Source organism: Acanthopagrus latus, chromosome 22 (assembly GCF_904848185.1).
Source record: "Acanthopagrus latus isolate v.2019 chromosome 22, fAcaLat1.1, whole genome shotgun sequence".
Lineage (NCBI taxonomy): Eukaryota > Metazoa > Chordata > Actinopteri > Spariformes > Sparidae > Acanthopagrus > Acanthopagrus latus.
In genome coordinates this window covers 16,582,053-16,606,589 of record NC_051060.1, presented here as the reverse complement: position 1 = coordinate 16,606,589, position 24,537 = coordinate 16,582,053, and the positions used below count along the sequence as shown (strand labels likewise).

Sequence of the window (24,537 nt, the reverse complement as noted above, 5' to 3'; positions counted from 1 at the left end):
AGTTAGATGAAACGCGTGGGTGTTAGACCACAGCGCTCTCCTGCCACGTACGTCACAGCAGATACAGCGTGGCCCGTCGCTCTCTCGCACATAATAAACAGGAGAAGGGAAATTGGCTGGGCTCGATGTTGCCTCGTTTTATTGTGCACTGTCTGCTATCCTGAGAGACGCCAGGTGCCATCTGTGTGGAAATTTGGGGAATGATAATCCAGTGCTGTGTGTTTACCTGCAGCAGTCACTGTATCTAATTAGACAAGGAGTAGGTTTTTATCTGACACTGTTTTGCTGACAGCTGCCCATAACAGAACAGAAAGGAATACGTCTGGTGATGCTGTATTTATTCATTGTCAACAAATCCCATGAAAAAACACCAAAACCGTGACTGGAATAATCCTACTGACAAGTACAGTGAAGCCGAGCCTGACGTGGCTTATTCCTCCGACCTGCAATAATATCCAAAAGAGAAACCAAACTACAGCAGTGAGCTTTTGCACACGTTCACATTTCTCTGTCCTTACAGTGAACAATGAGTAAATCCCACACACACACACCGTCCAGATGCTCTTCATACTTACTTGTGTGCTACTGTACATCTGCAGCTGGAAATAGTCTCAGATTACTATGCTTTTTCTTGTTTGAGAAACATTTTGTTAAAAAATCTACAGCTCACAGCTATTTTAGGGAATTAATTTACATTTTTTTTTTAACAAGGTGCTGTGTTTACCTGCGACCTGTTAACAATAAGAACAAACTGGCTTTGGGTTGAGAGAGCCACAGACACAGGAGGAAATATCATCCAAGCCCTTGCTACAAAATTAAAGATTTAATGTTAAAGATGTTTACTGGGTGATGACTTGCACATTATATGAATATTCCTACAGTAGGTGTCACATCACAGTCACGTAACAGGCATAAAATGTCTTTTTCCAGCTGTGTTCATGCAGACAAAAACCATGCAAGCCAAACTGCGTTCTGGTTTTTCTGCCTAAACCTAACCAGCCCACAAGCACAGTGTTAGAAATTAAACCTGTGTAGTGTAAAGTTTCAACATATACGTGGTTTGCATCCTGCCGAGTGGGTCGAACAACACATCGGGCCGTTCTGCTGAAGCCCTTGCAGAATTTGCTGTAAAACATAAAAGGATCCACATTTATCTCGCCGTTACCAGACATTCTCTCTAATACGATGTGTCCTTTAGCCTCCGTTTGTGATATAGGTACTGTCACATAAAAGTGGTCACCATATCCCCGTCTCTATTTATCTCCTCAAAGCTCATCATTCTTGCCATGTGGATCATTTTCCATCTTCTACAACCTGGAAATTAATTGCTTTTCTGTTCCACGTGTCCCCCTGCTCACATGGTGTCACGGTGACCTGTCTTGTGTTCCGCTGAAGCTCAGTGAGACAGTGAAATTGAAGTCATCGAACGTAAGTGCTTTGAACGGACCAGAAGAGAACGCCACCGATGCTTTGTGACCCACGCTCTGTCCGACGGGGAAAATTAAAGAGTAATACATCTGCTGCTGGAAGGGGGACCACGGTTTCTGGGCTGTTTGTTCGCGCCCGCAGGTGTGATATTTCAGGCACTGCGGCATGTGGCAGCATCGCCATCTGCAATGCCACAACGCCGAGTTTAGGGGGAAAAAATGCGAGCTGTTGCTATTTGGCAACGGCGAGCAGCACATTTCGTTTGAGAATGCATACATGTGATTGTGAGATGTGAAAGAACAACAGCCGAGGTACAGAGGTGAAGTGTCAGTGTTTTCGAATGCGAGGCCGATTTAAAGGCCGCGAACAAACAAAGGTGCCTGAACTCTGGCTGACTGACCTGTATTTGCTCCCCAACGCTCGTGACACAGGCAGCAAAGCAATAACTGCAGCTTGTTTTTCTGGGCAACCGAAACCGTCCTGCTTTCATGATGCACACACGCCAGTAACAGTTACATATTGCAGATGAACCCTCCACAACGTATTCCATATGCACACTTCAAAAGCTATTTCCTTCTCTTTGTCTCATGGTATTATCTACCTGCAGGAGGAGAGGGAAGAATAATGACTTTTTTTTTTTTCCTAAAATGAGCTCTGCGTGGAATTTGCCAGACTTATTGTATGTGAAACCAAAACAAAAAAGATTTTCACCGAGGCCGAGTGAGGCACTAAAGATTCTGATTCGATGCTTGATGAATAATAATACACATTATCGAAAAAGAACTTCTCTTCAACAAGGTCGTGAGGTGCAGAGAAAACGGGGGGGATAGGACCCAAATGAGAATGCCTAAGGGGGAAAGCTTGTGCATTTCAGTGATTTATTTCACACAAGAAGAGAGAGGCAAAGGTTGGAAAAGGGAAACTAATTCAATGGGGAGCAGGCGAGAATCAGAAAAACATTATCACAGCAGTTTGTGGACTTTAATCTGTAGGATTTATATGCAAGGGGATGTTGTTTTTTTTTTTTCTTTCTGTGACACTCTACAACATTCACTTTGAAAATGTGTATCCCTAAATAAGAGGAATTTCAGTAAAACTAGATACCATGCATCAAGCGAATAAAGTGGGGATTATTCAAGCGTATATTTATGTCGCAGCTCCACATGTGGTGAAAGAAAACGGCCAAGAGGCTCCGGGAAACTGATCTTACTGCGGACCCCTTGTGTTATCGTGAATGGGGTTGAAAACTTGAATAACCCAAAGATTGCGAGGAGGGTGCACGGCACATTTCAGCAGGGGTCGGCGTCTTTTTGGCAAGCAGGGTGGGGAAAAAAAAAAGGCAATCACATCTGCCTCCGAGGCCGGGTGGGGCGATCCTAAATAGTGCAATCACCGCTGATCATGGTTTCATCACGTCACCGACAGCCCCAGACAGTGTCTCAAAAAAGCGGAGATTGAGATTGAGACTGGGTCTTAAGTCGGACCTTTATGAGAAGACAAAATTGAATTAGCAAGAAGCAGAAAAAAATTGCAACCGCATCTCAAAGGAAATCATGAACGCTACCGTCTAATAGAAATAAAGAAAAAGGGGGATCTGAAAACAGAGAAATGATGGAGGCAGATGGCTCCACAGTCTATGGGCCTGGCCACCAACGATCGATGCTCGTAGGGAGTCACTGAAATAGTTACACAATTTAGCAGGAGGCCCTTTTTAAAGTGAAGAAAAGAATTTGAAAATCAATACGGACCAAGACAGGAGACTTGTATCTCTTGAAATTCAGGCTGCAGCGCTCTGCTTGGTCGATGGCGCTCTGACTGATACCGGCACAAAGTGCAGTGCAGTGGTCCAGCAGGAGTATGATCTCCTCAGTGTCTTTGGATTCAAAATGCAGTGAAAGTTTGCTTAAAAAGAAAGCATTTTCCACTTTATCTATACTGAGCACAGTCGCCCCTACACTCAACACCTCCCCTCTGAAGCTGCGCTGTTTATTTCTGCCGGCTGCTGCATACAAAAATATATTTTTTCTGAACAACCAGGGAGGACGGACGGCTCGCTCCCACTTCAAGTGCTGTGGGCTGTTCGTTTGTTTCGAGTTTCGAGCGTCAACCTTCGGAGCAGCAACAGTGTGGCATAAGTTGCCAGATGGCAGCAAGAACAACAGACGCTCCAGAGGCCAGACGAGCCCAGCAACTGTCCGAAGTGTTTCCTCTTCATGCGTGGAGGGTTGCGGGATGTCCTCGTCTCACCGATCCCTGAAGTCAGTTTCCAGACGCAGCACGGTGTCTCCGGTCCATTAGCCGAGCAGGGACGTGATGCAGGATTAAACAACAAGTTCAATATCACGAGGAAACTAGAAGGTTAACTATGCAGCAGTAATCTCCAAACTGTTACACATGCTTTTATTTTCTCTCATTTGCATTCTTCTCTCTCTATATGAAAAACAAAACATGCTGTGGCAGCATTAAGCTGTTTAACCTTCCACTTTGTGTGTTACATAATCTTCTCCCTTCATGCACAGTTGTTTCCACAGCACCTGAGAGACTTGTCCCGAGTGTAGTCGTCTGTATTTGTTACCACGGCTGACCCCTGAATTTGTAGAAACTGAATTACCCTTCTCATCCGGCTGAAATATAATGCCTGATTTAATTCAAGAATGTAATTTTCATTGTCTTTGTGCCTGTGAGCGCTGGCACAGGTCAAGGGCTATCAGATGAGGAGGGAGACTCAGTCCCAGAAAATTTAGAGAAAGTAAAATGAGCACGAACTCTGAAACTGCCTGACTATGCAAATTACTGGAATCCCTGTCTCCTCTGTGACCTCTGACCTCTCCCATGCTGACTGCGGGCAAGAGATCCAGTTCTGCTGCTGCTGCTGCTGTTGTGGAAATTTAATTAATTAATTTTCCTGTTTTAATATAAGGTTTTTCAACATAACAATGAGACAATACCACAACGTGGACTTTATTATTGTGGCTCCGACTGCTCAAGGCTCTGCAACTTAGGAAAACACTGACATTTGATCGATTATCCTCAGACTTGTAGAGTAACTTTGGGATTTATATCACTTTGATGATGCAGCAAATAATGTTTCGGCTTCCAGCTAAGGTTTGTGTGAGGAAACCATCAGCACAGTGTATGGAGTGCAGCTTAGATGGCAATTGGGCTTACCTCGTAATTTAGAAGTGGTAGATCGCGTGTGTGTGTGTGAGAAGGGCAAGAATATCAACCAAGGCTCCACCTGGATTAATATAACCCACATTTGCCCCTTGGGAGAAAACTGACAAATCTTCAAGCTGACCTCAGTGCCTGTAAATCATCAGCTGTAGTCAACATCATCTTTCCTCACACTCAGTCAGGATGCATTTTCCTCCGCAGGTGCCATTTAAGAAGCACATTTGCAGTAAAGAGCGAAAGCTAAAATTATCCGGGCCCAAGTGGTTTCCTGGTAGACATCTCCTCTATTTCTGAAATCAAATATTCTGCTCTTGAATGGTCTGGTCAAAGCGGTTCACACAAATTGAGCCATTAACAGCCTCTTCATGTTGCGGCACAGCCTCTCTCTCATCTCCTCCCGCTACACAGTCATCGTGTTGATTATCAGCAGGTACGATTCATTCTCTCCCAGAAGTCATTACGGCAGCCTCTCATTCTCTGTGTATAGCGTTTGTCAGACGGGTTTAATGTGCTTCTTTTTTTAATCACACAGAGATGTAATTGCATATAAATGAATGATATAAAGAGTGTAACGTGTACCTATAAATGGATGACGAGGAGAAACATGATGAATGCAGACACTCCTACTGAGGGCCTGAGGGGGTCACTGGGTGGTTTGAAGCATAAGATGAGACAAATCACATGATATGCACCAGATCTCAACACACTTGTAGGAAAATGAACACACACATGTGCTGACACACTCAAAGGTGTATTTTTTCCCTTTAATTGGTCATCTATGTATATACTTAAAGGTGCAATATGTAAGAATCAGCCATTTGTTGAATTCATACTATCAACTGTAGCTGCCATTAGCTTGTTAGCTCAGTTAGCCGTGCAGCTAGCAATCCAGACTGGGAGTTTGGTGTTTGGCTTTGGACTAGTACAGAATGTGGCTAGCTCGTTAGCATACTAACCCCCAAAGCAGAGACATCACAACATCCAAACCTTTATCTTCGCATTCTGTTGATATTTTTTATTGAATTCTAAAATCTTTTTGACTAAAATTCTTACGCATCGCAACTATAAAAGCCATAAACTTTTGGTTAGTTTGTGCCCTGACCTGATGCACAGTAATGTTATGTCAGTAAAATGTACTGCACAAAGATGAGAAGGTGCCATGGGATTGATTACATGTACCTTACTGAGAATGACAAAACTGTATTAGCACAAAAAATATTGTCAAAGGTGCCAATACTGATATAGAAGTGAGCCAGTCACCTGAGTTTGTGAGCTAATCTTAGTCGCTAACCCGTCATTAGCTGCGTGTGTCAACACAGAGGCCATAAAGGAGTAATTAGTCCCTGTTGCTAGGCATGGGGGTTACCCATGTTAAACTGTTTAGTAGACCTAATGGATTGAAGCAGCAGAATGATCTAATTACAGATGCTGCAGAATGGCTAAACACATGTGCGCACACACAAACACACACACAGACACACATGCTCTCAAAGTCATTCTCATTATGCAAATGCAATTGAAAAAGAAAGCGTGCCGCTGTGATTAGCACATAAAGTGGGCAGAACGAGTTATAAGTTTAAAGGCCAGAGTGGGAGGATGGAGTTCAATGTACAGTCTGAGGTGTCACTGTCAGTCATGAAGAGCAAACGGCAGCAGCAGCAGCATTTGGCCGCTAAGAATCAGCTGTAGTCTCATGCAAACATCTCCATGTCGCTTCTTCATTCCTTCGTTTGCTTGGTTTTTTTTAACCTTCAGTGCAGGAACAGGTCTATCATCCCCCAACACATGGCCATGCGCTGTTGCCACGGTTACCAGGTCATGTCAGGCAAAATGATGTGGAGATGGGTCGGTGTTGGCTTCATAAACTCACAGCATGTGTCACGCGCTGAAACCTTTACAGTAGTCCTTTGTGTTATTATGAACTGCTTTGTTGTTGTTTGCTGACAACTGTTTCGTTGTCCGTGCGCACCGGGTCGCACCCTGGTCACATCTATAGGCTTCTTATACAGAACAATTCAAAGCCTGTGAGGGATTATGATATGAGGATGATGACTGAGTTGGACTGGACCTCGAGCTAGTCATAAGATGTTGTTTTTACCACCTTCAGCAAGGAGGAAACCACAAACCCAACACACAGAGCCCATTGAAATAATTCTTGAGGTGCTGCCAGATCAATGCACACAGTATGTACGGTTGTGTAAGGTGTTTAGTCTGCATGCCAAGAAGCACATGTTGTAACTAACAGGGAAAAGCTCATGTGTTTTATGAAAGTTACATAACAGTCATTGCGCAACACATTTTTGGAGGCATTTACAACCAAACTTTACCGGTGATTACTGTTAATCGTAGGTGAACCCTGACATGTCAATGTGCCAGTGTGCTAATTTCAATAGCGATACAGTATCCTGTACATGATTTGCAGTGAACTTACATTTCTTACGACTTGGTGGGTTGTGCCAGCTTCAGATATACAGTAGACGGCGCAGGCACATCTGGGCACAGCTGTGGCATATCCACATTCTTGATGTGCTCTGAGAAATCTATGGCTGATTCGGCCATTGAGCCTGAAACATAAATACACAGTCTCTGCCAGCTAAATCTCAAAAAACAGTTTTATGTCCAATTAACATTACATATATTTTTTTCTTAGCCCTGGTGTATTGTTAGAAATATCATCTACTGTGGTGTGAGTGAAAACAAAAGCACTGCAGATCCTCTATTACAGAAACGAACATAACACTAAATAAACGCTGTGTTTTCTCATTGATGCCTGTCCTGTGTCACTAAGACACATCCGTATTCCTGTTTTGCAAAGATAAGAAAATGAAAAACAGTAATTGCTTCCAAAATAAGACACACTGTTTGTGACACACTGCAGAAAGAAAGTATCCGCACAAGCGACAAAGTTCATTTTCAGTAATACATGGCATACCCTCAATTTTATTACTTTCCACTGTGTTATCACGTGGTTCTGACTGGATGTTGGATTGCTGAGGGAACGTGAGTCCTGCCGGTTGGTCGGGCACCTCGGTGCAGGGTGTTGGATCTGGTGGAGATTGTGTAAATCCATGTATACATGTATATGCATACAAAGACTGTCTTCATTTGAAAAAATCTGCAGGTCCCTTTAGGCATTCAAACTGTTTTGAAATCCGCTGCATAAACCTTAAAATCCAAGCTGGTCGGTCGGAATCTCTTTCAGGTTATTGAAACCTGCCATCTGGGAACTGCAAGGTCTATTATTATTATCATTTTTGTATTAAGAGGACGTTCAATGAGAAGCTCAGAGCCTGCAGCCAGTCCAATGTCGCTAATACAGCTGCTCTAATTCAGTGTGAAAAAAACACCAAAGTGTGATTAAACACAGTTTGCGTGTGATTCAGCATTTCCATTCACAATACATCCAATTGCTTTACACTCAATTACATAAAGCTCCTCGTGTGTGAGTCATGGTCATTGCTAGGCTTGACTCAAGAGCATTACAGGAAGCGTGCAAAACACATCAAGTGCCGTAAACTGATTTCACCCGAGCATCTCAACAGAGACACAAAACGAGGTCAGTGACGTGATTGCGACGTCAGAGAGTCAGAGATCTGCACAGGAAACGCTGAGGACATGGTTTAGTGTGGAGCGAACTTGGACTCAATACTGGTCCCGATGATCCACAAGATCCACGAAGGAAAACAAGATCTTGAAAGGTGTATGCTGTGATTATCAATAGTAATTTTTTCCAAAAGCTTGTGGTAGTGGTAAAAGTCATAAATACTACCCAGCTTGATCAATACTCTGCAAATGTACTTCAAGATCGTTACCCCATTAACTTTTGCTTTGAACATCTTTCTGTGAACACGTTAAGTCTAGAAATATTTTATTTATTATATTTTATTTAATACACGCTGTAAATCATACACATTGTAAATCGAAGATTGAGAAGAATCTTAATCCGTACATCAGACGCTGAAGTAAGGAGAAGAGCGAGTGAAAGGCTAAGTAGTGATCTTTATTTAAAAAATAAACGATTGGGGCAAAAACTGTTGGTGTTTATTGAGCTTTTAAACAAACCATGAAGCCAGCTGATGCCATGCATCAACAAAGCATCAGTATTTGATGAGCTGGGATTGAAAATCAGCAACCAATTATGGTTGAAAAAGTAGAAAGATTGTTGATTGTTACGTCTCATTCAGCCTCTGACTGAAGTCAGCACTCACCAGGGACTACGGTTATTTTCCCACAGTCTTCTCATTTCCCCTTCCCTTTCTGTATATTCATGATGTAAAGCACATTTCCCCTCCGTTCTGGTCTGACTCTTCCCCTACACGGGTCGCTGCTGCTGACAAGTTGTGGTTGAGATACAGTTGAAATCGATCTAAGTTTTTCAGAGATTTTCAGATTTAAGAGTTTCGCAAATGATGATCTGATCTGATGAATTCTGACTAATTTCAAAAAGTTTGTTTCAAACTTGCTCAACATTCAGACCTGACTCATGGCTCATGTTGGATACAGTAATACGAAAAATGTCTGTCTTTCAGGCTCTTGAGTACGTATATGAGCTACCGGAGCAGCATGCTTTAAACATTTAAGCAAACTCTGGTCGACGGCTTTTATCCCTTCATCATTTTTAGACACTATTAATGACCGGGTGAAACATTTTTGATCAGTTCTGGAGCGCAGCCAAAACAAAAGACTTTGAGGTGAGTTGTGTTCATGAATTAGTCAGAAAAAATGTTTCTCCATTCGGCCCCTGGCTAAGGTTTTTTTTTTATTATTATTATTATTTCAAGGTGTACCTGGCTGAAATCAGATACTCAGACTCAGACAGGAATGTCAGTGGGCGAACTCATAAAGATATAATCAAGGTCTGAGATCTCATGCTAGCGGGAATCAGAGCAGTCTACTGTCTGACTGCAGGTGTTTATTCCTCCAGAAGGAACCAGTTCTGCCTCCAGGTCATCCACATACACCAATCAGCAGCTCAGACTTTCTTTGTTCAAGCTGAATACATACTTTCTCGCTTTGTATGTAACCACACATGCAAGAACATCAGCTTTGTGTTTGGTGTAAGCACAAGAGAATCTGTTTCACTAGATATTAAATTAAAAGGTATTAATTAAAAGGTAGTTACCAGATAAAATAATAAATAATGCTGTAAAATATAACACAAGATTAATTTGAAGCAAATTCACGAATGCAGGATTTTCAAGTGAAACATGCATTGAGCAGAGGGGCTACACCTGTTGCCAGGGTTTACCATTGTAGCCATGTGTTTCCTCCTCTTCAAAGACCTTTTTCTCTTGCGTCATCCTCCTCACTATCAGTGAATTTGTGTGTGTTTGTGTGTTTGTTAGGATGGAGGCAGCCTTATCTGCGGGGCTGGCGGTGCGAGAGTCAGTATGGATAATGCAATTGACGTAAAAAAACATGGTCCTTTCTTACGTCATCGGCAGCGAGAGCGGAGGGTCACGAAAAAGCTTCCACATTCATTAAACATGTGTTCGAGACCTCATCCTGCTGGAAGAGTAGCCACACGCTGTGAATAAGGATGTCAGATACAGTGTATGTTACTGTGTGCAGGCTGGAACATCTGGGGTTGGAAGCAGAAGCCTTGAAAGTATTCATGCCAGGGCTGAATATTTTTTTGAGTTCAGCCAAGTTAATTTAACAAGCCGTGCAGGTCACTGATGTGTTTTGACTGTCTGCTTTGACCACAGCTGTTAAACCCCTTGAGGAGCCTGAGGTCTCGCACAACCTTTACAATGATCAAAATCAATATTACTCTCCGTCTCTCTGATCCAGGCCATACGAAGTGTGTGTAAGTCTCTCTCTTGAGTTCCTTTCTGTTCTTTTTATTTTTTTTGTGTTTTTTTTTGCTGTTACATCTTAGCATGTCCTCACGCTACAGCTGGCCAGAGGCGATGTGGACGCACAAGGATGCATCAAGTGGGGACAGAAACAGCCATCATGTTATTCAATCAGCATCCCTTCATCTAATTTAAGATAAGGCATAGAAACAGCGGGAGTCAAAAATAGCCCTCTTCTAAGAATCCGAGAACAAGTTGTGGTTGCTCAGGATTCGTTTGTGTTGTAGTTTTAGCCGTTAGCTAGCACCGTGATAACATCCGCCAGCCCGATGTTGAGTCTAACAATTGGGTCTAGGCTGAAATATCTCTCCAACTGCCACAACGCTTTTTACTGAAATTTGTTACAGACAGTCTTGCTTCTCTTGGGAGGAATTTTTATCACTGTGTTTACCCTTAACTTTAACGCCATCAACAGGTCAAAAAATTAACATGTCCAGAACTTTGGTTTACAGCTAAACACCGGCAAGAATAATGATATTAGCATCAGCCTCAACTGCGAATTATCAAATGTTAGCATGCTACCATGATAAACTAAGATGGTGAACAAAATAAATATTGTACCGGCTAAATGTTAGCATGTAAACCTAGCAATTGTGAGCATGTTTTTTTCAATGTTGCATTCCACCCCTACAACTTCAGATGGTTGCCAGTTTGTGGACTAGTTTACATTGCTAACACTCGTTAACATTACCAATGCTAGCTAGCTAACATTAGGGCATTACGGTTGTATATTCATACATTTATTTGAGTGCTGTCTCGTTAGAAAAATGCTAACTAAAGTTAACTAACTAAAATTCTTCCTTAAATTCCACATCACTGCCTTTTTTATCTTAATGAACTTCAATCTTCATCCTGCATGTAGACCTTGATTTCAGTTCACATTTTAAAAGAAACTCATTTGTAAGTTTCAGACATTACAGGGAAAAAGATCTCAAAATGTAATGAAATAATTTAGAACTGTCTGCAGTAATCATCTGAGGGAAAGTCAGAACAGACACTTCTATTGAACAGTTTTCACTTGAAATCAGTTTTTTCTAAAGCAGTTAAAAGAGTCTGACGAAAGACCACTTGGATGATCGGTGGCCCATCTGTTATTTCACTTTTGGTTTTTGTTTTTGATATTAGCTCAGAGAGACGTTCATAAGTGCTTTTTCAAAATACAACACAAGTATATTGATTTTAATCTTGACAAAAAACACAATTAACCTTGAGGACCTGCCTCGTTTTCTGGGGATTGTATTTGATCCTCCTTTTACATGATGAGTGGTCTGACTTGAACTGATGCCCCCCTCTTCTAAACAGATCCTGTCCATTAACTATTCATTCATGGAGTGATTATGTCTGTACTGGATTTGTCTTGTTTCTCTGCACTCAGTGCCTTCTCTTTATCTGTGGGTTGAAAAGCGGCTGCATTATTGAACAAGGCATGACCATGACGGGGTGAGCGAACCTGTACGTTAAAATCTCGGTGTTGATGTAAAGTCAGAGATGCTCGTTTGCCAAGTCTGTCAAACCTGTCTGCTCTCACGTGGTCCCACTGGTGTGCAGCACACACACATACACACACACACACACACGCTCATATGCACACACACACAGAGTCCCCCCGGTGTGTCGGTTCAGGATGAGCAGTACTGTACGTGTGAAATGCTGTTTCTGTTCTGTGAAGCGAAGGTCGAGCCGGCTATGTCCTCTGGAGATCCAAACGGCAAAACACGAGGAGATGGGAAGGAGGGATGGAGCTGGAGGGAGCCCTGCTGTGTTTATAATGTATAATGTAACAAATCAGCTCTAAGCCCAAGAAGACATGAAGCGTTACATTTTCTCACAATTAGATCTGCATTTCGAAAGTAGTTTTAACAATTAGGAATACAAATTAGTTATACTTCTGCTGTGTTTAATCAATTTTTACCATGCCTAGTGTTTTAAAAGGGTCACTCATGGTCAAAACACAGATGGAGAATGATCATTTAAAGGGTAACTCCACCAATTTTCCATGTTAAAGTGTGATCACAGGTCTTGAGGAGGACTAACTGCATATGTAGTAAAAAGTAGTAGAAAGTCTGTTGTGGCTCCAGAAGAACCTGCATGTATTCTGATAATCTGCCTCCGGTGATGTTACTCAGTGGCTAAGTTGCATTGTGGGTAGTGTAGGCCCCATATTTGTTTCTGTTTGTATTTGTTGATTTTCCTGACTTTTAGAACAAATTTAGACGTGAGCCTTCTGAGGCTGTAGATGCCTGAGCTGGCGGGTGAACATCCTCCTCCGCGAAGGGGTTAAGTCTCCCTTCAGGCGAGTCATTGAGACAGAGGCGGCGACATGCTTGATGAATCCGCCACCACACAGGTGACATGGTAAATGAGGGTAGGTGTCGTTTGCGAGGTGGACTGTAATTAGCGGTCGCTGCAGAGGAGGATGAAGCCCTCAGGTTTTTTTTAATGCAAATCAGAGAGGCGGTGGAGGAGAGAAGGATATCACGGTGGCATCTGTTATCAGTGTGTGCATGTGAGTGAGCGTCTGATGGATACGGTTGCATCATGATGAGTTCGCTGTCTGATGCAGTGGTATGTGCTGCAGACAAAGATCAGTCCCAGGAGTGCTGCAGACAGCAGATGCATCCTGATTGGCATTGACCGCCAGATATTGACTGATTGATCGATACAGATTCTCAAAGCCTCTGACTGCCTTCAAACAGCTGGCGTGGCTCGATTGGAGAGCAGCAGGTTAAGTGTGCGGGTCACAGTGCTGAGGGCTCGTGGAAACAATTAATTAAATCTGTAAACATTCATCTGGTTTCCTTTATCATTAAGGTATGAAGCATTTTCTCATTGAGGGCCATCCAGGCACTGAACAGGGACTTCAAGTTGTTCTATCTAGTAAAATGGCCTGTAGGTCATCTTCTGAATCACACTGAGCCTCTCAGCTCTGAACACTGACTTTGTTATGCACTGACGTCAGTGTGGAGTGAACACGTAGTTTGTCTCTGAAATGAAATAGCCCTCAAGGGTTCATTAAATGTTTATAAAAAGAGAGAGAGAAGCGCATTGTTATGCTGGGAGATACAGGGGGTCAACGCAAACTGGCTCACACAGAATCCCCTCTGGTTAAATTGATAATTTATTGGCTTTGGTGTCAGGTAGCGTTGTTAATTTCCTGTTTTGTTTTGTAGGTGTCCCCCTGATGAATCGTGCTTTGCTTCCTGACTTTGTCACCCTCTTGTCCTCTGTAGCTGCCCTGATTTGTCTCACCTGTCCCTGACCAGCAATCCCCATGGTGCCTTTATGCGGCAGACATTTTGACATGTCAGGGCAGGAAAGGCACAGGTGTGACCGATAACGTTTAACCAGCATCCAGCCATGATGATTTTTATAAATTTCACCCGTGATTTTCCACCCTTGACAAGTCAAAAAGACATGGAAAGGCTCTATTGAGTCTTCCTGCCTTCCAATACCCATACTACAATTTGGTATGCCAGAAAACGATTTAGCACGTTGCATAACAAAGTATGTAATATGCTGTATGCAAAAAAACACCAGGATGTCCTACTGAATCCGGTCACAGTTTGAGGCGCTGCGAACCAGCATGCTTTTCCAGCTATTCCGACCCACAATCCTCTGACATATGTCACGGTGTGTCACACAGTTATATAATAATAAGATACAGCGCACAGTTGACAGCTCGGTGACAGACGTTGATGAATGATGATGAAAGCACACTTGAGCGCAATTTCTATGTTCTTTGTGCTCTTCATTCCCGAGGCTGCACAGTTATAGGAGCAAGAGGATCAAAGTTCAAGGTGCACTGCGACGATGAAGTGTACTTTGTGTACCGGCAGAATGTATCATCATCCGCCCCCGTACACGTTATCATTACCCTCTGACCTGAGTCCTTTAAATATGTGTAAGTTACGATCTGACTCGGGGCGAGCTGGTGACCCTGGTTAATTTATGAGAAATATGTGGATGTAGAATAAACACTCAGCTCTCGGCACACTTATCAGTTCGCCGTAGGCACTGTGGTTTTGTCAAGGCCATCTCATCTTCCCGCCCTAAACCTCCCTTTTGTCCAATTGTCAGCGTATTCTATAAACTACGACCATCTGTGCACTCACCCAGAACCTAGATCGACTCTGTTGTTCTATCTTTTTGTATTGAATAATTCAAAAGACAATCCCACACTGATCAATCCTTCACCTCTCCACAAGGAGGAATGGTTATTTCAGCGCACTTTGTCAGGGCAACTCTCGTGGGGACAAAAAGCAAAACGCAAAAGTATGCGGTTCAGAACACACCCGGTGTCTTTCAGCATTCAGTGTGTCTGTTTGGATCCTAAGACTGGCTGCAAATAAAGGCAGATATGTGCACATACAGATGGATAACAAAGGAAACAGAGACATCAGACATTAAGGTGTCGAGCCGCCACCGTCTGCGGTGCTCAATGCAGAGATTTTTCGGTTTTCTGGGACCTGCTGGAAGGATGAGATGCGTTCTCCCTCAAAGTTATGATGGAGGCGGTGTGTAGGTGCACTGCACAAAAATACAAGCACATTAAAAGGAGTAACATGCTGCGTGTGAGAGCGCGGACAATTCGCTTGGTTTGTGTGATTATTCTCGCTTTAATCTCTCATAGCAACACACGACATCCTCACTCTGCAACAGTTTAGAGCAACAACTGCTCACCCTTACTAATTTCACCCCCGTGTGGTCGATATTTGCATCCATAGTTACACGTAATTAGTCTCCTGGTACGACGCAGGCAGTTAGCCCTCCAACAAAAGGTCCTGCATTGTTAGTCAGAGGAGGAGAGATCAATTCAGACCCACTATGTTCGACACACGAGTCATGTTGCCCGGAAAAAGGGACTGAAATACCTGCTGCCCTCATGTCCTCTCAGGTCTTCACATGTTGCACCATGATAGTAATTTATACAGGGATTCTTGAAAAAAGGAAACTTCTAAACTTCTAAACTTGATGAAGCTTTTCAATTGAACAGCCTCAGTTCTGGCACCAAATCACCAACATCTACACATTAAACAACTCAAACAGTCGACAGATCTTTCTGCATCAAGTCTGCTCCGTGTGATTCTTTGAGCCTCCTGCTCTTTTCATTGTCTTCTGTCCAGCAGCAGCTTCTTTCTCTTTCCGCCTTGTGATTCTGATGAGTTATTTGTTGTTTCTCTGGGGCACTCCGGTTGTGAAAAGCTCATTATCTCGCCCGGTCAAGGCCTGCAGGTAATTCGGCTTGTTGCATGGTGCCACCGTGTGACGCCATCAGGTACAACAGCGGGGAAAACTTCTTCTCACGCAGAGTGTTTCATATCCCTGCGAGTTTTATAAGTGGAGTTCAGTTTATGTGCATCAGATTCGCAACGCATCGCCACCCTGCCCTCTGTGTGATGTGCAGAATCCTTTGAAAATATCAGACGGATTGGCCCGCTTTGTTGTTTTTCCTCTGCGGGGGCCTCTTTAAGGACAAAGTACAGTGAGAGAGAGAGAGAGAGAGAGAGAGAGAGTTGCCTCAGCTACTGTTTCAAATCAATACAGTCACAGTCGCATTGTTGACAGCTGATTGGGGGTTTATTTATGACAGTGTATTGAATAGCCATTACATTATTGCTCCATTAAAAAAATAATAATAATAATTATGCTTTAATGCATTCAGTTTTCCTTACAGTCGGCAGGACGATGCTTGTGGAGCCCCAGTCGAGGGCCTGAGGATGTAAAGAGCAGCTTGGCTGCTGTAATAGGATCAGCACCCCTCTCACACTCCCACTCACATCAGCCTTCATTAGCACTAGCTTTGAGGAGGATTATTGTGCCTGGAGGCACAGATGTATGTTGGCGTTTCTGTGATGCATACAACATATGTGCATTTAGTTCTCCAGCAGGAGTGTACTCCTTTTTTTTTTGAAAAAAGTTATTTTCTTTCTGTACAGGGTCTCTAACAGAATCAGATGCAACTTCAAGTAATAATCAAAAAGCTTGAGAGCATGAAATGTGTTTGTATTGCCAAAAGTATTCGACGTAACAAATAAAGACAACTGTGTGATTTAAAAGCAACATGCTTATATATATATATATATATATATATATATATATATATATATATATATATATATATATATATATATATATATATATATATATATTGCTGATATCGCCTGACAATCCATTTTGCAGCATTCTCCTCTCATCTTTTCACAATTATTTTATTATGGCCTTCCTCTCTGAATGTTTCCTCCATGCCTCACTCATTGTGAATCCTCTTAGAGCTGGATTATGGGACTAAGATGTCACCACTGATAGGGTGAGAGGGAGAGGGAGAGAGAGAGAGATAGAGAGAGAGAGAGAAAGAGAGAGAGGGAGAGAGAGGCACAGGAAGGGAAGGAGAGAGGGAGAAGAAGACCATGGAGAGAACCCCTCGGCCTGAGATGGGCCGGGTATGGGGTAGAAGGTGGTCTGTAACCGGGGTGAGTACACACAGACACACACCCTCTGCTCTGTTTGCTGCATTTTGATCAGGATGTGTGTGTGAAGCTAAAAACCTGAAGGCTTCCTCCTAATTCAGTTTGGCTTCATGAGCAGGTGGCGCATGCCTAGCTTATGTGTGTGTGTGTGTGTGTGTGAAGGCGCAGAACTGCAACTATTAATTGATGAGCCGCCAACGAAAGACTGATCACCCAATTCTCTGATTCCAGCTCCTTAAAGCAACATTATGTTACTTTTTCACTTCACAGCCATGTTGATGGTACAGTGTGCTGTGACAGGGTGAATGATGGCGTCTCTTCTCTAAAGGGCCACTTCGCGGAGCTATGACTTGCTGTAACGTCAGTGAGAGGATCGGATCACAGTGTTACAGACATGTTTACTTCAACATACGAGGTTTCAACACGCAAGGTTGTAATGACGTAATGAGTTTTGTTTGCAGTCAGCGCCGACAAATTGTTACACACATGGGATTAGTATATACAACAGTGTTGTTGCACTTAGAAACTGTGGGGGGACATCAAATTCCACAAAATGGCAGTTTCTACACAATGTAGCTTTAATTGATGAGATGTCAACTATTACAATAATCGCAAACCATTTTGACATTCAATTTTGAGTTGTTTTTTTTAGAGAAGGAAGTCCAAATTCTCTGATTCCAACTTCTAAAAATGTGAATATTTTCTGGGTTTTTATGCCTCTGTAAACTGAATATCTTTGGGTTTGAGGACGTCATCTGGGGCTTTGGGAAGCGCCGACCAACATTTTTCCCCACTTTCTGATTTTTTTTTTTTTTTTTTTTTTTGCCCAAACACCTTGTGGATTAATCTTGAAAACAAACAACAGTTTAATTAACAATGAAAATGATCGTTAGTCTATACAGAGATGCAGATGTGAGTCATTGGTCTGATGACTTGCAACTTGACCTGGAAGTTAAAGACTTGTGATTTGATTTGACTTGAGCCGTGATGAAAAAAATGACTCGTCTATGTTTATTTGATGCTTTCAGTTCCGTTTTATTTTAGTCTTGTTCTTGCATGTCACTGTTTAAAAGTGATGGGGAGGGAATATTCCATCTGAACAAGTAAATAAGCTTTAATAATATTTTTTTTTCTTATTTGATTACATAAATAATTGAACAGGTTGGACAAACTGGCCAATAATCTCATTATCAGAGATGGAGTAATATCTTCTCTTTGTCCTGTCTTTGTATGAAGACAGGACACTGCAGGTAAGACTGGTTTATCTTGGATGAGTATAAAAGGCGACTTGACTTGGCTTAACTAAGGAATTGACTTAACTAGACCTGTGGCCTGACCTGTCAAAGAAAAAATGACTCAGGACTTGCTTGGGACTCAACATGTCTGATGTAAGAGACAGAAAGAACATGACTCTGTGTGCCTGAAGGTGTCTGGATGGCATACTTTATCCGATAACAGGAGCATGATACTTTATTTTTGTCTAATAGGAAGAGCCATCAGAGCCTCGCATGGTGCAGCACACCCTCCAGTGTTCCAATCACAAGACGGGAACAGACTAACCGGGCGGCAGCCATGTCTCTCCTGCCCTTAACCAACCCTCCCGGCTGGAGTGTGTGCTCTGCTCTCTGTATCCTCATCATGTTGCTTCCAGAGGCCACAGCAGACAACCTGGGCACTACGAACCAGCGCAATGGTGGAGGATCCCAGTGTGGAGAGTACAGTAACCAGGTAGTTTACTCTAAATGGCCTGAAAGTGATGTTCGCTGAACAAGATGTGTCAGCTCTGTGAAAGAGCCTCTCAGCTCTATTACTCTATTAATGTAATGCTTGGTTAGGAATCCATCATTTAACCCGCAGGACAGCAGTGGAGGAGGAAGTACGCGTATCCTGGACTCAACCACAACTAAGATATACTTCATGACATGTAAAAGTCCAGTAAAAGTACTGATATATATTAATATACGGATACATTATTATTCATACTATTATTAGATAGTAAATACTGAACTATCCTGCTGTTGTAGCTAGTTTATCTACTTTAGGTATAGCTTGATAGTTTAGTCGAGGGGTTCCCGACGTCGGCGTCAGGCCCATTCCAGATAGTCACAGGATAAATGTGAGGGTCGTGTATATCATTAATGCACTTAGAAAGAAGAAAAACTTAATTCAAGGAAAACAAGATGCCCTGCTTTGCATTTGATCTGCTGCCAGGAGCAAATATCTCTGGCAACAGTCAAGAGCCACACTAGCAGCTCTGTGAGGCTGCAGACACAGTGCTGCTTTGAGCTAAACGATATTGACAATGCAAATATGCTCAGGGTTTGGTCAGATCATTGCGTGGCTCAGGAGGCCCAGCCTCTGCCACCAGAGAGCAAACGTGTGAAAGCTGACTTGTTGTACAGCACTATGAGTGTACCTGTACTGCACACACCACAGTACAGGTGTATGTAATGGAAGGAAGAAATCCTTGACAGCGTAATTATGATCTAATCGCACATTTCTTTTCTTTTTCTCAAATGTGACTTGGGCTGAACAAATGGTGGCTTTACAGGAAAAGTCAAAGAGGCAGTCAGATGCATCCGGTGGGAAATATTCATGTCTGTGCAAATTGCCATTGCCAGCCCTGGAATGATGATTAACAAGGATATAAAAAATGTTTACAAAAACTCAGTGATTAATAAGTACCTGCACTATTCAGTAACTACTGATTATATCAGGTTCAGGACTGCTGCAGTTAATTTTTGAATCTTTGGGGAACAATCCATTGGAGGCTCTGGTTACTTAATCCCACTTATGGCCATTGATGAAAACATGTATTCCCGTTACCAGAAAGACCTGCAAGTCAGGGGTCGTTCAAGAAGTCCCTTTTCATTAAAATCTCCTCCATCTCACAGATGATGGAGGACGGCATGTGCCGGCTGGTGGCCACGCTGCCACAGCTGGACGAGCAGAAGTGCCCCGACATGTTCCGCTGCACGGACGAGGTCTCCTATTGGCTGCACGAGAACGAGGAGAGGAAGCAGCAGATTGCGGCGCTGAAGGAGACCATCTCCGAGCTGCAGGAGGAGCTGAGGAACCACCGGCACCGCATCAAAGTCCTCGAGCTGCAGGTGAGGCCTCATGGGGACTAGGCAGACCCAGCGGCAACAATCCCGTCAACCGCTCTGAGCGTTTGCCTCGGCCCAGGTGGAGATCACTGGGACGTTATGACATTGTGACGTCATCTTCTTCCTCCAGACACGTGACAGAACTCAGTAGATGTATTCTGCTCTTGTGTGCTCCTCTGTGGCATCAAATCTAACTTTTCAAAGCAAGACATAAAAAGAAAAACCCACTTTTTCTTTTTTCTTGTATTTCCCCTGCTCAGCATCATTCAGTCGAACCAGCATGAATATTTGATCAAACAAGTCTTGAACGTGGTTTGAATTTTAACATCCACAGGAGTCAGCTTTGCTAAACACTTGTGAATACAAAAAAAACTAACAAACACAAACTGTGATCAAAAACACTGTGTTGACACAGGAAACACATCAGCGTTAATTGCACGCTCAGCCCTGCACTGTAAACGTGGCTGCCTGGTCATCAAAGTAGCTTCACCCCCTCCTCCCCAGCGTGTCCTTGACCTTAGTCACTAACAGGATTAGCCTCCTACTCCTCCACGTGCCGCTTCATGCATCTCAAGCGGTGAGCCAATACAAACTACTCTCAGCTGGATGTGTCGGTGGCCAAAGATGGCAGCGTGGGAGGGAGGGAAGTTCAGGTGTTGTGTTTGTTGACATGTGGACAGGAGGCAGAGGTAATGGGAGTTAGTGTTATCCTCCATGTCCTGGCTAGGAATAGACCACATTGTGAAGTCTGGATTTATGTTTTAGTACTTTTTGTGCGGAGAGCGCAGGCAGACGTTACATGGTGGAGCTTCAGTGTGGGTGCAGATAGATGAATAAACTCGGCTGGCAGTTAAAGGCCCGCAGTCTGTTGAGCTACAGATAACAGAAAAGGAGTCAAGCCAGGGGTTCAGCAAGGTTGTTCACCGTCATTCTTTACATATGCAACAGATCAGCAGCCGTGATGAAGTATTCAGATGTTTTACTCAAGTGAAAGATACTCGTGCATTCAAAACCTTGCTTTTGCTTGAGTAAAAGTATCAGAATCGGCACCAAAACATACAGAACTTCCTAACTTTGATGTTGCAGCTGACACATTTAGAGCTTATTCTAGAAATGTGACATTCTGTTGGGAAGCTTAACCCACAATAATCTATTATAATTTACAAGTTGATTTATATTTTGCATTGCTAATCTGAATCTGTGGTAACTAAAGCTATCAAATAACTGTATTGGAGTAAATAGTACAATACAGTATTTGCTTCCAAGTGTTAAAATCATTAAATGTGAGTATTCAAGTTAAGTACAAACAAATCCAAAGTGTACTTTAAGAATGATAACCACGCAAAAATTGCAATTCTGGTCCATATAGAATATGAGCAAAACAAAGTGTGACAAGCAGGGAAAAGGAGTGAAATGCTGCACTGCACCACTGTGCAAAACATAAAGCAGCTCAGACAACTGAAGGAAAGCAGAATTAATCTCTCTGTGCATGTTTCTGTCCTTGAAAAGCCAAAATGTAAGACTTTCACACAAAACATAAAAAGATAATTCAACCTGGTCTCTTACTTTATGTTTAACCCTTGATTAACTTCAGTTCAATATTGCAGTATCTTAAAATCTGCCACTGTTCCTCTTATTAATGACGAATAACGATATCATGTGACTGAAACTGATGATGTTTGATGTGTATTTGAATGTATGCCGTCAGAGTGGAGAGAGGATGCACTTGAACACCTCCTTGGAGCAGCGTTTCCATGAGATGGAGGTTCACTATGCCGAGGCCACCACCCTGCTGCACCTGCAGGGCACGCTGATCCTGGACCTCCAGGTACACCCGTCATGAGGAGCACTATTTCACTTAATGAGTGTAAGGCGTGTGTGGATGAAGATACGGAAGCGTGCACCGGGTGGTTTCTGATTGTTTCACATCTCTGTGCAGAGCCAGCTCCACAATCTGACACTCTTGCTGGACAAAGTGAAAAGCCACCCTGGCTGCTTGATCAACATCGTCCGGCCCAACTCCCTGATGAACGCTCAGGAGGCTCTGCACCCGGGTACTCCCCCTCACAAACATGCAGTACACGTAATCTGACAGTAGAGGGCATTAAACTCCTATTGGTGATTTACTCCAACTGACCCCTGTCTCATATTTTCAGAGATCCAGCATGTGAGGAACTGTCCCATTGACTGTGCCTCCATCTACTACAATGGAGTGAGGAGATCAGGTCTCTACACAGTGGTGCCGTCGCTGGCCGGCATGTCTGTGGAGGTCTACTGCGATATGGACACGGACGGTGAGTCAGGAGCAGAAGTTGTGTTGGCAAGGATGGAGGAGCATTGACTCCAGGTGTGCTGCAGCATCTGTATCCCAGATGAGAAACAAGATGCTTTCCATTCTTTTTCCCCTTCAGGTGGTGGCTGGACGGTGATCCAGCGGCGTGTTGACGGCTCTGTGAGCTTCGACCGCAGCTGGAGGGAGTACAAGGACGGTTTCGGCGACCTGCACTCGGAGTTCTGGCTGGGCAACGAACACATACATGAGCTGAGCACCCAGGGAGACTACAGCCTCCGCATCCACCTGGAGGACTGGAGCAACAAGCACAAACACGCCCTCTACCAGAGCTTCAGGTCACTGTCATGCACCAGTTGGCAAAAAAAAAAAACAACCCAAAAACATGCACAACCAGCATGTATCTCTTGTATAATTCCCTGCTGTTCTTCCTCCTGCAGTGTGGAAGACGAGGAGCATCAATACCGCCTCCATGTGTCGGGCTTCAGCGGGACGGTGCAGGACTCTTTCAGCTGGTACCACGACAAGCAGGGCTTCAGCACCCCTGACAGTGGCAACATCTGCGCAGAGATCTCCCACGGCGGCTGGTGGTACAACCAGTGCTTCTACGCCAACCTCAATGGAGTCTACTACAGGGTAAGTGCACACAGACAGCTCTTCAGTTCATTCTTTAAAAATCAAGAGCGTTTAAACACTTTCTGATCCCGCAGGGAGGCCACTACACCCCTAAAGGCCGGGGGCCGCTGGGTCCTGACGGCATCGTTTGGTACTCCTGGAAAGACTCTGACTATTACTCCCTGCGCAAAGTCAGCATGATGATCCGGCCACGCAGCTTCAGAACCCGTCTGTCACCCTGAGCCCATGGGTGACGATGACAGAGCTCATCAGGAAGGAAGCAAATGACTGTTTCTGTTGAGAGTCAACCTACACGCTGACCTGGAAGTTGGAGAGAACTTAGAGAACTCAAGTGTTCTCGAAACTGTGGACTCGTTTTTTTTTTTCTGCTGTATATTCTCCAAAAAACACTTTATACTGTAGAGTTCTTTTTGGGACATTTTTCATTCAGTCTGTTGGAAGAGAGTTCTTCCTCATTTTCTACGTCTATTTTGTATCTTTTAGTTTGATATTTTGACACACACTGTTAGCAACCCAGCCAAAAAAAAAAAAAAATTAAGAAACTATGAATGAAGTATGGCTATGAATTTAATCTATTGTGTAATATTTGATTGAAATTAAAAGTGTTTCAATTAGAAATGGGATGATACAAGATATCAAGGGTTGTGGTATAAAACCCTCAGGATTAGGTGATCATGTTGAATTTCCTCCCATTTATGACTTAAAATCAGCTGTCTAGCCCATATCGTACAGTCCTTTATTAATGTCCTGATTTATTTTAAATTGGATGTGTGGAAATTTAAGAAAAAAAATATATATACACACCCAGCATTCATGCAGAGGGAACCTTATGATTTATGATTGACACTGTTTTCAAAGTCCACTGAAGAAGATGTGTCCCATCTGTGATGCAATAAAAAAGATTTGTTTCTCAACAAAATGTAAGGTGAAGTGATTCCAGTATGTTCAACAGCTTCACAGAAGCAGTTATCTTCTCTCCCCGGTGCTGACTGGAACGAGCTTCACATCAAAACAGCGTCTCAGTATTCTCCTAAATAACTTAAGTAGTTGGGGCCTTGTGATCAGCTATTTTTCTCTAGAAGTGTCTACTTCAGCTTTAAGCACACAATCATTTAAACATATAATGAATCCATGTTACTCAAACAAGTTAGAACATAAAAATAATTCAAAAATCCCACTTACATCGTATCAGACATAATAACAAATATTTCTGACTGACGGGTGGAAATCAGAGATAACTCTTATCACTCTTATCAGACTTCACACACACTGCTGTTTATCTGAGGCATCAGTAAGTGTTACTTACATTCAAATTACCTTCACACATGGGTTTCCACTGACCTTTAGCCTACTGGCAGGTTCGTGTCAAGATAGCAGGCATGTGTCACACAGCAGACCATTTAAAAAGAAAAAGGTGCACGTCTGCAATCCGTTCACTTTAAACTCTCATACAGCCTGCTAATAAAACAATCAAAGAGTTTTAGAGGCTTACTGTGGAAGCATTTTATTGCAAAAGATTTGTATTTAATTATAAAATGAGTCCTACTTGGCTCCAGTGACGGCCTCAACCCGCACTG

The 24,537-nt window shown here is 43.1% G+C and overlaps 1 protein-coding gene across 1 annotated transcript; it reads left to right on the top strand.

Annotated features, from left to right (window-relative positions):
* The first annotated feature begins 10,311 nt into the window (after positions 1–10,311).
* Positions 10,312–23,849, top strand: si:ch211-203k16.3 (angiopoietin-related protein 7). The gene is made up of 9 exons (XM_037086577.1): positions 10,312–10,411; positions 18,415–18,655; positions 19,822–20,037; positions 21,743–21,862; positions 21,974–22,088; positions 22,191–22,328; positions 22,446–22,662; positions 22,765–22,960; positions 23,035–23,849. The coding sequence occupies exons 1-9, from the start codon at positions 10,356–10,358 to the stop codon at positions 23,179–23,181; spliced, it is 1,446 nt and encodes a 481-aa protein (XP_036942472.1). The 5' UTR covers positions 10,312–10,355; the 3' UTR covers positions 23,182–23,849.
* The last annotated feature ends 688 nt before the right edge of the window (positions 23,850–24,537 follow it).